This window comes from Gymnoscopelus microlampas (genome assembly GCF_963454915.1).
Source record: "Gymnoscopelus microlampas genome assembly, chromosome: 3".
Taxonomy (NCBI): Eukaryota; Metazoa; Chordata; class Actinopteri; order Myctophiformes; family Myctophidae; genus Gymnoscopelus; species Gymnoscopelus microlampas.
The window spans coordinates 54,135,780-54,149,059 of record NC_139940.1 but is presented as its reverse complement, the minus strand read 5'-3'; the positions used below and the strand labels follow the sequence as shown (position 1 = coordinate 54,149,059).

General features: G+C 38.9%; 1 protein-coding gene across 5 annotated transcripts in view; it reads right to left on the bottom strand.

Moving 5' to 3' along the window:
* LOC311042441 (guanylate-binding protein 1-like) overlaps positions 1-11,452 on the bottom strand; it is a 157,516-nt gene extending 146,064 nt beyond the window's left edge. The window contains exons 1-14 of one of the 5 annotated variants that reach the window (XM_084053179.1): positions 9,815-9,951; positions 8,041-8,249; positions 7,471-7,570; positions 7,059-7,137; positions 6,768-6,816; positions 6,116-6,301; positions 5,558-5,764; positions 4,097-4,224; positions 3,159-3,268; positions 2,419-2,600; positions 2,057-2,293; positions 1,313-1,587; positions 681-884; positions 343-445 (exon numbers count right to left, since the gene is read on the bottom strand). In XM_084053179.1, coding sequence (XP_083909305.1) covers positions 343-445; positions 681-884; positions 1,313-1,587; positions 2,057-2,293; positions 2,419-2,600; positions 3,159-3,268; positions 4,097-4,224; positions 5,558-5,764; positions 6,116-6,301; positions 6,768-6,816; positions 7,059-7,137; positions 7,471-7,570; positions 8,041-8,140 — 1,960 coding nt within the window. In that variant the 5' untranslated portion in view covers positions 8,141-8,249; positions 9,815-9,951. Of the gene's footprint in view, positions 1-342; positions 446-680; positions 885-1,312; positions 1,588-2,056; positions 2,294-2,418; positions 2,601-3,158; positions 3,269-4,096; positions 4,225-5,557; positions 5,765-6,115; positions 6,302-6,767; positions 6,817-7,058; positions 7,138-7,470; positions 7,571-8,040; positions 8,250-9,814; positions 9,952-11,421 lie in introns of those variants that run through there. The other 4 variants (XM_084053175.1, XM_084053178.1, XM_084053176.1 and 1 more) reach the window with 4 other exon arrangements.
* Positions 11,453-13,280: the final 1,828 nt, after the last annotated feature.

The window sequence follows — 13,280 nt, the reverse complement described above, 5'->3', positions numbered from 1 at the left end:
TGGAAAAAGTACTCAAATCTTTACTTAAGTAAAAGTACATTATACTGCAATATATAAATACTGTATTGGCATCAAAATGTACTTAAAGTACCAAAAGTAAAAGTAAAAAAATATTTTCAAATAGCCTAAGCCTAGGTATAAAATAGAGCTAAAGTGGTTAATGTTTGTTTTATAATATAATCTGCAAAGTAACTAGTAACTAAAGTTTTCAAATATTTTTTTCCACCACTGCATTCTACAATATACTATAATATACTGTAGAATAATTACTTTTTTATAATGTTTATATTTTGAAACATACATGAATTAAGCTTGATTCATGGACTGACTGAACTATATTACCCTTTGCAATCTGCTGTGCCTTGGAGAGCTGTTCATCTACTGCTTGTATGGTCTCGCCAATTCGAAACTTCTCCTTCAGGTATGCATTCGGGACGTATAGAGGCTGGTATCACACACAAAAAAAACATTTAGATGGAAACCTGTTACTCCCTCATCAATAGGCGCTATTCACAGCAGCCATATTATGAAGACTGTGTTATGAAGACTGTGCTAGACTAAATGGAACAGAGCCTTCATTAGTATCATTGGTAACACCTGGGAAGGAAGTGATAATATGGCTGCTGTGCATAGAGCCTATACTGATGGTCTGAATGTATTCTGCTCCAGCTCAAACTTACCAGGCCTCTTATGCATGCTTCACGCCTGTAGTTTTCTTTCAGCAGGTTGATGTCCTTGCAGAACCTATTGTATCCTCCAGAGACGGTGTAGTAACTCGTTTTCAGCTTGTCCTCCAGAGGCGTAAAGATGTGTTTGACCAGTGCATCCCTGGACTCCATGAAGTTTTTTTCACAGATCTGATCGTATTCCCCCTCAAGCGTGCTCTAAACACATAGTGGTTAAAATGAAAATGTATCGGCTATTCCAATATGGGTTAATATCTGGTCTGCTGTGTTCCAAAGCCAAAGTCACTTTGTATTAGTTATTGGGCCTTTACTTGTCCAGTAAAGGATTAGAAGAGGTGTGACTGAATAGTTCAGCCTGAATCGTTTATCATACCATAATAATAATAATAATAATAATAATAATAATAATAACGTGAAATACTAAGGGTGGATCTTTTACCTTGAGGTCACTGTATAACCATAGCCATGAACATTAGATTAAGAACTCTAAAAGTCAGTTTAACCCATTAATGACTATGATTGAGATGAGAGATTATTCATATCAAGCAGCAGCTAATAAACTAAACTAAAGAGGTAATTTTATTGAACTCAAGAGGAAATTTGTGTATTAAAAGTCCAACACATACCACAAGCTTCTTCTGATATTCATGGTTGTCATCTCTGAAGGAATGTTTCATGAAAAGTGCCAGGGCCTCACTCTCACTGAAAGCATGGATTTCAGACAGTTCCTCCTGGTTGGTGGGGAAGCGTACTGACTTCATCCTCTGTACATAGAGGACCTGGGCCTGCTCAACAGCTTTGGGATTCTCAATCTCAGCCAGTGCCGCCACAGCATTTTCCAGACAGGGAACCTCTCCACTACGGATGGCTTTCAAGTATGTCTCTGCCAGTTGACCAAGCACTGTGGAAGGAAGACGGATTCAGTAAGTGTGTTCAACTAGTCCTGATTGTTAAAAGATTGGTAGACAAAAGTCAGATGCCGCTAATTCCAATGTCAGCTACTGTACAACAACACAGGGAGGCTCTGAGGTATCAAGGATATTAACTTATACTGTCTAGCAAATGTCAAAAGGTATGATTTTAAGGCAGGACAGGATACTTTCAGCCCCGTCCATGTGTGTGTCCATTTGACTGTGTACAGCTAATCTCAGCGGACCCCCTCTTGCTATGCCATCGTCAGTGATACAAATGATACAATTATAGTATTATAATTCCAGTATTATAATATTTATTTTTCCAAGTAAAACAAATTCTCCTTGCGACAGCATTGTAAATGTTTTGGGATAAAATAAATTACATTTTCAACGAAAAAGCACCATGACAATTTGATTACAAAAATTAATGTAGCATAGCTTTTTTAACATACTTACATCTGCCAGTGACCTTTATTTCACCTTTGAGAGTCTTGGTCTCAGACTTAGTGTAGATGTGTTCAGTGAACTTTTTGGCCTGTTCAACAAAGTCTGGATACAGGTCGGCATCTGTCATTTCCTCCATTCGTTTCATTGTCTTAGTGTTGGCTGGTCTCTCAAACACAAAACATGAGCGACATGGGAAGAATTTACGAAGGCAGGTACGTGGTTGGTTGTATCGCTGGTTCTCTTTACCTTTTAAACAATGAAACACATACAGAACACAATACCTTTTAGTGTAAATGTGCAAGAGCATTATTGGCTAGTTTAAATCATTTAAATCAACTATGCTAAAAAAAAATGTCAGCAGTTCATGAAACCTTGTTTCTCCTTGAGACCGTGTTCCAGGTACTCGTCTGCTGTTATGGGTTTCCCATTAATCTCCAGATCGAGTGAAAAATCTCGTACAGCCCACACAAAGGAGGGAAGGAAACGTACATACGTACGATCATCATCCTCATCGGACTTCATTTTGATATGCTTTGTCAGTTCTGTCACATAGCTGTAAGGGATGGTGTTGAGGATGACAAAAACATTTTTAGATGCTGAACATTTTAGTTTGAGAACAGAAATGTGAACATCTGAAAAGACAAAAATGTGTTCATGAGATATACTGTATAGCTTTAATACTGAATACATGTGTAAGAGGGAAACTGTTACTGAAATATTGTTTGGAGATATGGCTGTGATGCTCCTCACAACACCAACAGACAACCTCCAATAACATTTTATTTCCAAAGGTTATTATCATTATCGTGCATTTCCATGGTAACAAAAGCTCCACCAATTAGACGTTTCTGCTATTACAATAGGATTGTGGGTAGTGAAGTGTTTCTCCATGACATTGTTAATGTTTTTTTATCAAACTAGATTGACTGCATACAGATGTGAGGCTTCTACGGGAGCATATAACATCGTTTTACAACCAGGAGCCTCGTGGCAAGTCTATGTTATAGTGTTACGACATTATTATAGCTGATAAAACAATTCTCTATGGAGAGAGTGAATGGGACTTTTACCTATACCTATATCTATAATGAGTGAATAATTTGAAGGATACTGAAGGTTCTCCAGGGCTTTATTATCGATGGTGCCCATGCTGTTGTAGACCAGGGTGCTGCTGAGCAGAACTGCCATGGCAAAGATCCAGTTGTCATTCGTCGTATCTCCCTGAAACCAGAAATATATATTTGGATGTGTCATTTTCTTTGTCAGGCCGACAGGCCAGGAGGCTTAGACTATGTGTGTCTGTGTGACTTTGCACAGATAAACTCGCAAACCGCTGGACCGATCAGCGTCAAACTTTGTCTGCTTTACGTTTTGGCCTATAACTCTTGAACCATACATTCAATTCATGTTGTCATGGGATGAAGTCTGAATCCTAATAACATCTATCAATCAATAATGCTCATTTCTGTCTAATTAGAGTTTGTATGCCATGTGATATTGACCCTCAAAACAAGGTTGTGGGGCCTCTATAGGACGCACTTTCTCTACTTTGCCCCAGACCTAATGGTCTAGGTCAGGATACTGATAACTTACAATTCTTATTAAACATTCTTTCATTCTTTCTTATTAATCTTATTAAACAGTGCTTCTGTCTACAAAAGCACCAACATAGGGTGGGTCCAGAGCCATTTATTGTCTCCGCCAGGCCGAAGGCATGGCGAGAGAGTATATTTTACCCTCCGTCCGTCCGTGTGTGTGTGTGTGTGTGTGTGTGTGTGTCCGTCCGTGTGTCCGTCTGTGAACAGCTAATCTCTGACACCGTTGGCCCGCTCGCTCCGAAACTGTGCACACACACTCCCTGGATGCCAATTCAGAACCTCACATAGCCCTGTTATAGCCCCACCAGGAGGCCGATTTGTGCAAAACCTATTTACTCCTACAGATTTTATCCAAACGTCATGCAAATCGGTACACATTATCTCTATAGTATACTTCTATATAATTATCAAATGCAACGTGATTTGAACATGAAAGAAAATGGTGTCTCACCTTCTCTATATCTCCCAGTCCCTCTGTATCCAGCAGCACCAGAGTGTGGTCAGTCTTTCTGGGGTGAGGTACACACCACATCCAAATGCCCTTTGTCTTGGATTGGATGGTGGATCCCAGAGGGAATCCTTGAGGATGGAATATGGGACAATAACAATAATACTTCTATTTAATCTTTAATTAATTGTATTGAATTATTATTTTATTTAAACTACACTGTCCATATTGATTCCGATTGTTTAAAGGGCAATACTAATTAGATTTCCATTTGCTAGTCATTCTTGCCTTGCCATAGGTTAGCCACTAACCTCAGCTCACAGATAATGCACTTTGTGTAACAATATCTATGATAGTTTGGCATCTATCACATCTTTGTAAGATATTAGACCTTTATTGATCCAAAGTCACCAAAAGTCAGCACAGCAGTCAAAATACAGTTACAGAGCAAAACAAAAGCACTGTAGATATTCAATTCAATTCAATCTTTATTTTAGACTCAGGGTCCATAAAAACAAGACAATATGCCACATACACAGTGCTAAAACTATAAAAAGCAAAGAGAAAAAACAAAACAAAACATAAAACACATAAAACAAAAACAGTCCATCTACAGCTGCTCACAGTCTGTAAAGGCTGTTGCGCCAATGTCTCCATCATGGAAGAGAACCGTGTAGAACTCTTGATAGGATTAATTAAAATCATGATAACATGGTTGTCAAGACTCTTCAATACGACATATGAATTTGTACATTAGATTTCTTAACAGGGCTTGACAGGTAGGTACCCCCAAATTAACAAACATCTGGCTGGCACTGTGCCATCTTGGTACCCTCACCAGCAACCGTAGAGCATCAATACTGTAGATGCAGTCCATTTTGAATGCATTTATGCTCCTTGTATGTTTATGAAACAGGAGGTCTCTCCACAATTAAAATCATCATAACTCGATGGATTCTCAACCGATTTTCACACAGCTTGGTTAGTTACAAAATGTTAGACATGCAGTAGAAATGTTGGTTTTCATACCAAAACACCTTATCTTTTGTAGAGAACAGTAGCCTAATGATTATAAAACAGAAACATAAGACTCTGGCATATGCCCTGCTTAATATGGAGGGGCATTGACATAATGTCCCAGTGGCCAATGTGGTGTCTATGTATTAATGTCTATGGCCACCGCTTCACAAAACGTGAAGCGGTCTGGTATAGATACATAGATAACCTTTATTGATCCCGCAGGGTAAATTCAGTAGCCAGACGCAGCACAGCAGTTAAGATACAGTTAGAGAGGGTCAGGGAAGTACTATAGATTCGGCAGAGTTACGAGTACACAAAAAAATAACACCATCAAATAATGAACAATGGTACACAACAGGATACACCTGGTCCTCTATATAGCGCCACCATGAGGCTGAAAATGTTGAGTGCCTTACCGGGCCTACTGAGAGTGTGCATGCTCACCTTTGTTTGTCCCAGCCAGTTTGTTCATGAGGTAGGACTTTCCAGTTCGGTACAGGCCCACTACTGACACCACAACCACATGTTGCTCAATGCGGTCTAAAATCATCTGGGCACTGGGAACCATACGCAGTCTCCCATCGCTGTCAGTCTTTATCACACATACTGGCTCCTTCATTGACACTCTGCAGTCTCCAGTGATGGTCACTGCTAGTGGAGAAAATACAAGAAACACAGAGGGACATACGAATAATATGTCCACTGCTACCTTAATGCTTAAGGTATTAATGTTTTTTTAAAAGGTGAGAATAGAATATATTATTGCAATGGTGTAAGAAAATGTATATGGTGTGAACTAGGCTGAAAAGGATTATCTATACTCGGCGAGATGGTGTGTTGAAAGGGATTCAAACTGCACGTGTTTCTAAACGTGTTTATAATAAAGAGTGATTCAGGATACACCATGCCAAAGTATACATGTCAACACATCGGCATCTATGGAGCCCCTAAACTTGGGACGTGGAGAGAGAAAAAAAGATTGGTGGAAAAAAAGTTAAATACTTTTGCAAACCAACTCTGAAACCAACTCTTCGACTGTTTCATAGTTCTCTCCGGTCAGGATTTTACTCTGGACTGTCTGCTTGATTAGGCTGCGCTCAAAGCCCATCTCCAATGCAGACTTAATCACTGGAGTGTTCATCATGATCGCGTCCTCAGAGCGCTCTACACCCAGACTAAGATCCACCTCTAAGAGCGAGAGAGAGACATAGATGCAACCGTAGGTATACCAATAGTTAAGCTTAGTTACGAATAGTTACGATAGTAATAATAATTAATTATAAATAATTATATTTAACCCCTGTTTATAATAATTATTATTAATTAAAATTATTATTAATAACATAATTATAATAATAATAATAATAATAATAATAATATCATGACTTGAAGTATACATTTCTTATCCCCTCTACTATTTGACAGCTATGTATACGTATATGTTCATGGATTTTAGTCAATAAAAAACATTGATAAATCAATCAACCAATAGTCTGATAAAAAAAACACCTAAGCGAATGGTTTTAATTATAGAAGATGCAAGGCAGTTCAATTCAACAATTTGTCCCTATATGTTACACTCATAGGAACAAGGACAAGTCTTGTGCAAAGTTTGCCACTCTTGTAAAATCTATTATTATTGTTGCATGCTCACCTGGGGAATCCACACACTCCCTGGAGCTGTTGTCTCTATCTGTAGAGAGCTGTAAGTAGAACACGCACGCACGCACGCACGCACGCACGCACGCACGCACGCACACACACACACACACACACACACACACACACACACACACACACACACACACACACACACACACACACACACACACACACACACCTATTCTTGAGTTATTTTCATTTGGACTCATATGTATTTTATTCTACAATGTTTTTTCAAATGCCAATCGTTCCTATCCAGAAAGGTGGGTGGTTCTGTACTAACCTGTTTTAACAGCAGAGGGAAACGAGCCTGGATCTGATGAACAAACTGCTGTCCCTTCTCTTGGAGCAAGTATTCACATCTGCAATAAACCAGAGGAACATGAATTAAAACATTTATGTAACTGTATGTAATTAATTGATTCAATTAATTCATTATGATGGCCTGCAGTATTGGAGTTACCAAAAATGTTGCTGATAACAATGCAGCTAATACTGACAATAAAGCACTTTTAACAAGGTTTAATTTGTTCAAGGTAACAAGTCGTTGCTGTCGGTCAGAAACTTTGTTTCTCCATATTTCAACTTTGTATGTGTTTTCGTAAAGATTAATGTCCTCCTTCGTCATACAGGATATGAAAAAAAAATCATTTTGGACATAAAAGGCTTCTTTCTGTATTTATAGTGGTATTTACCTGGGAAACCATTTAGCGTGTACCACCCATGGATCATCTCCGGACTGCCAGCATTGCAGGCCTCCGTCACAGCAGAAACACTTCACGTAATCATCACTGCCTGAAACGCCACGCAGGACAATTCAATTACCTGATGTCAAGTAAGAAGGACAGGTGTCTATACGAACACAATTGCGTTCGGGCATGTATTCCTACGGGCTGGGGGTGGCACCTGTGAGCAGGGAGTGTTGGGCAGGAGGGGGAGGCTCTACGTCCTCCCGTTGCGGGCTCCTCACTGGCAGGTGAGTCAGTAGGATACAACAGCAGTGACAACACAGAAATGCGTGTGTGGAGGAATTCATTGGCATACAAAAGTATTTTAATTCAGTGTGAAGCTAAAGTAATTTATATTAAACACAGTCATTAAAGTACAGATGGTGAGGAATTCTCTATGTGCTGCTAACCTCTTTAAAAGGGCGGTAGGGAGGTCCAGTCATAACAATTGCACCGGACCCGTGCTTTTATAACTATTATTTTGTATAATATCAACTACATTAATTGTTAACAACTCTGCTTTGACACAGTCCTTACCTACGTAGTAGAAGCCGGCTTGGGCCAGCTCGTCGGGACGGACAGGGATGCGAGAGGGCCAGTTTAGGAAGGTGAGCAGTCTGTCTTCACTCTGCTGCATGGCTGGATGCGACACGTTACTGAGAGCCAGGGACACGTTGTCTGCCGTGTCCTCTCCGACGGAGCGGGAGCTTGGGAAATTCTCTGTCGCCTAGCTCCGAGTTACTGAGCTAAAAATAAGTAAATGGTTTATTCCCTGACACATTTACCTAAATAGAGGCTCTGTTCATTTGAATATACAGATGCATAGTAGATACAACAATCACGCACTGTTGAGCAATTCTCCAGAGAAAATATCTTGTCAATTTAGTAAATAAAGTCAGGTCATATTTATAGAAATTAACATTGCACATCAAGCTTTGGACAAAGAAACTGTATCATATTTTGTAATACAACAAATGACATCAGTACTTGAACAGGCCTATAGTGGACAAAGCCAACCATCTTATTACAGAGAGTCTACAAGGTGACTAGAGGTCAAATAAATGTCATCTCTCGTCGTCTCCGCCAGGCCGGAGACTATGTTTGCAATCCTGTCTGTCCATGTGTCCGTTTGTATGTGTCTGTGTGTGTAACGTGAGTAACACATCTCCATCAACGATGGACCGAAAGACATGAAACTTAACGCGCACTCCCAGTAGTAAGTAAGTAAGTAAGTCAATTTTATTACCTTTCGAAACAGTGTTACAAAGTGCTGTACAATGGAACACAAAATACATACAATTAACAAGATACCAACAGGGTATCATAGTACAAAATAGTGAAAAGTACAAAACGGCAAGGATAAAAACAAAAGCGTTGACCTATGTGAGTCAGGTAACTTCAAAGGACAAAGTGCTTACGAAACAACAGTGTTTTAAGCATTCTCTTAAAACTTTCAACAGACTCAGCATGTTTTAAAGCCAGGGGAAGGGCGTTCCACAGTGTGGGAGCAACTACTGCAAAGTAGTTGTAGCAGTAGGCCAAGGAAGAACCTCAGCCACATTTATTTCTAAATCGGCCTCATTGTGTCGCTTAAACAGACCATTTTACATTTTGCCTTATAACCTTTGAATTCCTGGATTCCTTGGATCCTGACGCAACTCATCACATAGGCCATGCCCATTTTTGCCTGACAAGATTTTCCACCATTTTGCATTTTCAGTTTTTTTTGCTGCAATCAGGATTTCTTGCATTTTGTGCAAAAACCATTCCCGCAAACTTTGGAAGCCAGTCGCAGACATTCAGAATGGAATGTGAACAATCTGACAGATACATCTCTATCACATGACTACAGACATAATGGGTCTCATTCACTAAACTGTTTCCTATTATATTTAAGTGTAGAGTTGAATGTATATTTTTTAAGTATAGTTTGACGTGCAATTCATAAATAGTATAGGCATTCTGTGAGAAAAAAGGGGGTGAACCTGGGACAAAATACAACATGGTCTCGAAATAAAACTGTCCTATACTACCCAATACTGTAAGCAGAGGAGTAGGTCTAATGCTATAAGAGTGGGACTTCTTAAAATGTTTAATTAATAAACACATTGTCAATGCATCAATAAAATGAACTAAAAGTTAATGTGTCCTACAGACATGACAAAGATTAGATAACAAATAACCTCTGTAAAATTTGGCTTTTACAAATGATCAGAGATTCCAAGGCAATAATATACTTTGCAAACAGGGCTCTTAAGCCACACTTTCCGGTCTACATGTAAGTAAAAGACAAGTGGTCTCAGTGTCTTACCTGCTTCAGTATTGAAATCCTGATGTAGGTCTGGAGAGACAGAGGAAGTATAAAGACAGCTTAATCACCAAAGAACAACAGCTCACTGACGTCTCTTGTGTCTACATACAGGTTACAGTATGAAATTCCTTCAATAGGGGGAGCCAGAGATCTATCTGTTATTTACAAGAAGTGAGACCATTTCTTGTAAATACTGAGAGCGAGTGTGATCTGACCACTGGCACCTGGCCAAGCAACCTAGAACAAAGTGCAACAGAAAATCTTTTGACTGTTTTATCTCATATATATGTTATAACATAATTGATTATTTACCCAATTCCCCATTGACAACCATTAGAAAAATATATTTATACATGTTTTATTGTCTGATCGCACAAAAGGTTCAGTACTGTCCACAATCAACCAGAAATTGTGTTGTATGCAGTACAGAGCCACTACCAACATTCAAAACATATAGGACTGGAATATGCTATCGCTCCCAAATTGACAACACAAGGATTACTAGTTTGTTTACATGTTTGTAAAGTAAACAGTACAATATACCCATAATTGCAGTTATGATCATATAAACAAAATGTGTAGTTTCCCATCCAAAACGTGTTGTCTACTTTTCAATTACAGTATGATTAGAGTTTCTACTATAAAATTAGGATATTTTCTAATAGCGCTGTAACACAATCATTTATAAATAATATTCAGTCATAATAGTTTGATTTCAATTTATGAAAGGAGAGAGACTTACCAGACCAAACTATGACAGTCTTGCTCCACGTGTGTTTGTCCCTATGTATGTCTGAACACGGCATCAACAGCTGCGGCTGAACACAAACCAGAGACTGCAGTGCGACACCTATGCCACTTTAAGACATGCACACGCACGCACGCACGCACACACACACACACACACACACACACACACACACACACACACACACACACACACACACACACACACACACACACACACACACACACACACACACACACACACACACACACACACAAACACACACACACACCAAAAATGACTGATCTACATTTTGATTTAAGTACTTGAGTACTTAAAAGTAACTTAAGTTACTGAAAAGTAGAGCTGTTAAAGTGAGTAGAAATACTTTACAGACGTTAAAGTGAGTAACAGTACGTTACAGCCGTTAAAGTGAGTAGAAATACTTTACAGACGTTAAAGTGAGTAACAGTACGTTACAGCCGTTAAAGTGAGTAGAAATACTTTACAGCCGTTAAAGTGAGTAAAGATAGGTTACAGCCGTTAAAATTAGTACAAATACTTTACAGCTGTTAAAATGAGTAAAACATGCTTTACAGCTGTTAAAATGAGTAATTTTTTTTTTTAGCAGCCTTGAACAGGGATTTAACATTGTTCTTCCAGTTCATATATAGCAATATACTGTAGCTTGATGAAATTGCCTCATCAAAGGCACCGCTCACTTCACACAGTGTGATTTTTAAGTACTGTCCTTGCTATAAATAGATGGTAGCCTATGTCACTGCATGCGTGCCAGGAAAGAGGATCCAAATGCAGATGACTGAAGAAGATCAGGCGCATTTCAGTAAATGTATTAATCAAATGGCGTACAAAGACTTACATAATGGTGAGGCAGGCAAAAGGAGCAGGCAATGGTCCAAAATCCAAACAAACAAGTTGCAGGTCAGAGGAAAATAGAAGCCAAGACCAAGCATGTAGTAACAAAACGTAGGATCTGGCAGTGAACAGAAGAATTGAGCTGGTATAAGTATACAGAGGAGTTGACGGGGAAAACAAAAACAGTAGAATGTGGAAGAGGCAGGGTTTGACCAGGGTTTGACTGAGGGGGAATTGAGTGAAGGTCTGAGGGCATCTAGTGGGTGAAATGAGAATTGCAAGTTAAGGGGGGTGAAGGAGAAGAAGCTGGTGAGGAGAGAATACAGAAATAGCGACAGAGTGAGATGGGATTTATCAGAAACTGAGAGAGCCAGAGACAGATGTGACTAGACAGAAAACAAACAGACACGCACACACAACATGTGTCCTATATTAACCCATTAAGACACAAGGCCGATTCTATATAAAATGCCTTCTAAATCAGTAGTTGTCAAACTTGTTAATGCCAAGGATGACCCCCAAAATGAAATGAATTTGGCCGTGAATACCCCCCCCCCCCCCCCCCCCCATCGGAAAATGTTTTCTGCCAGGGACCCCCCCAGAAGAGAAGATAGGCTATGTGTTAAGAAATGACAAAATTATTCAAATTATAGCAGATGTACAAAACAGTTCATTACAGTAATCTTAACATAATGGCTTATATTGAATACAAAAAATGTTTAACTCACTGTAAATGCTCAAAACATGTTAATGATTAAGTTTGATTACAAGGTAACATAAAACCTAATTGTACTAGAGTCACCACCTTGCAGTGTTGTGAAAGAAGCTCTTTGAAGCTGACAGACACTTGTCACGCCTGGGCATGGGCACACTTTGCATTTCACTGTGACCTTTCAACTACAAATTTAAAATAATGCAACCTTAACCCTTCTGCCATCTCGCTATCTGAGCTGCAAATATGCAATCACATACTGTACCTACAGGGAAACATCAGCATTTGCTTTTGTATTTGTTGCAACTGAAGCAAACATGAACAAATATTCGCATGAACAAAAAGTCCTGCACACTGCTCTTGCTCAGCAGCCGCTTTTATTCAAATTGACAGACGTTTCGGTCTTACTTTCTACTGGACCTTCATCAGGAGTGTCTTACAGCATCCACAAATTAGTAATTCCACACTCCAAAATAGTAGGAAGGCAGGAGGGTTATAGGTTCCTAATTATTTATTTATATATGGAGAAGCACATTGTATCTCCATATACATTCAAAGATATCCTTTTTTCTGGTCTATCCCAAAGCTTTTGCCATACTAGATTTGGCCCAATTATAGCACATTCAATTTACATTTACAGTGAATATCGTCTCCGATCCTTTCAAGAGCTCAAACAAATCTATAACGTCCTTTTTTTTTTTGTTACAGTTGCGCACTGCAATGCGCACTTATGGCGTCCCATGGAATCAGCCTTTACCAGTTCATCCTCTAATGCTTATAGTGAGTGGCATACATGTTAAAAGTTATATATAAATTGCAAGAAAAAACTATATGGAACTACAGGTAATATCACAGTCTAGAACATAGATCTAAAGGACTATAACGTCTGTGCATACATTGGCAGAATGTATGGAATAATATTCTGTTAACCTCTCGTTATTATAATAATCAATTAACTTATTATAAATTGATACAAAGATTGTATTTGTCACCCAGGAAACTCTGCCAAATTAAAATCCTCTATGTTCCTCATGTCCGCAAAAAGGGAATGTCTAGGAGTACTAGCTTTTTGGGCCAAGGTTGCATTATTTCTCACTGACATAACAGAGATAAATATACCTTGTTTACCACACATTTTATTATTAAATGAT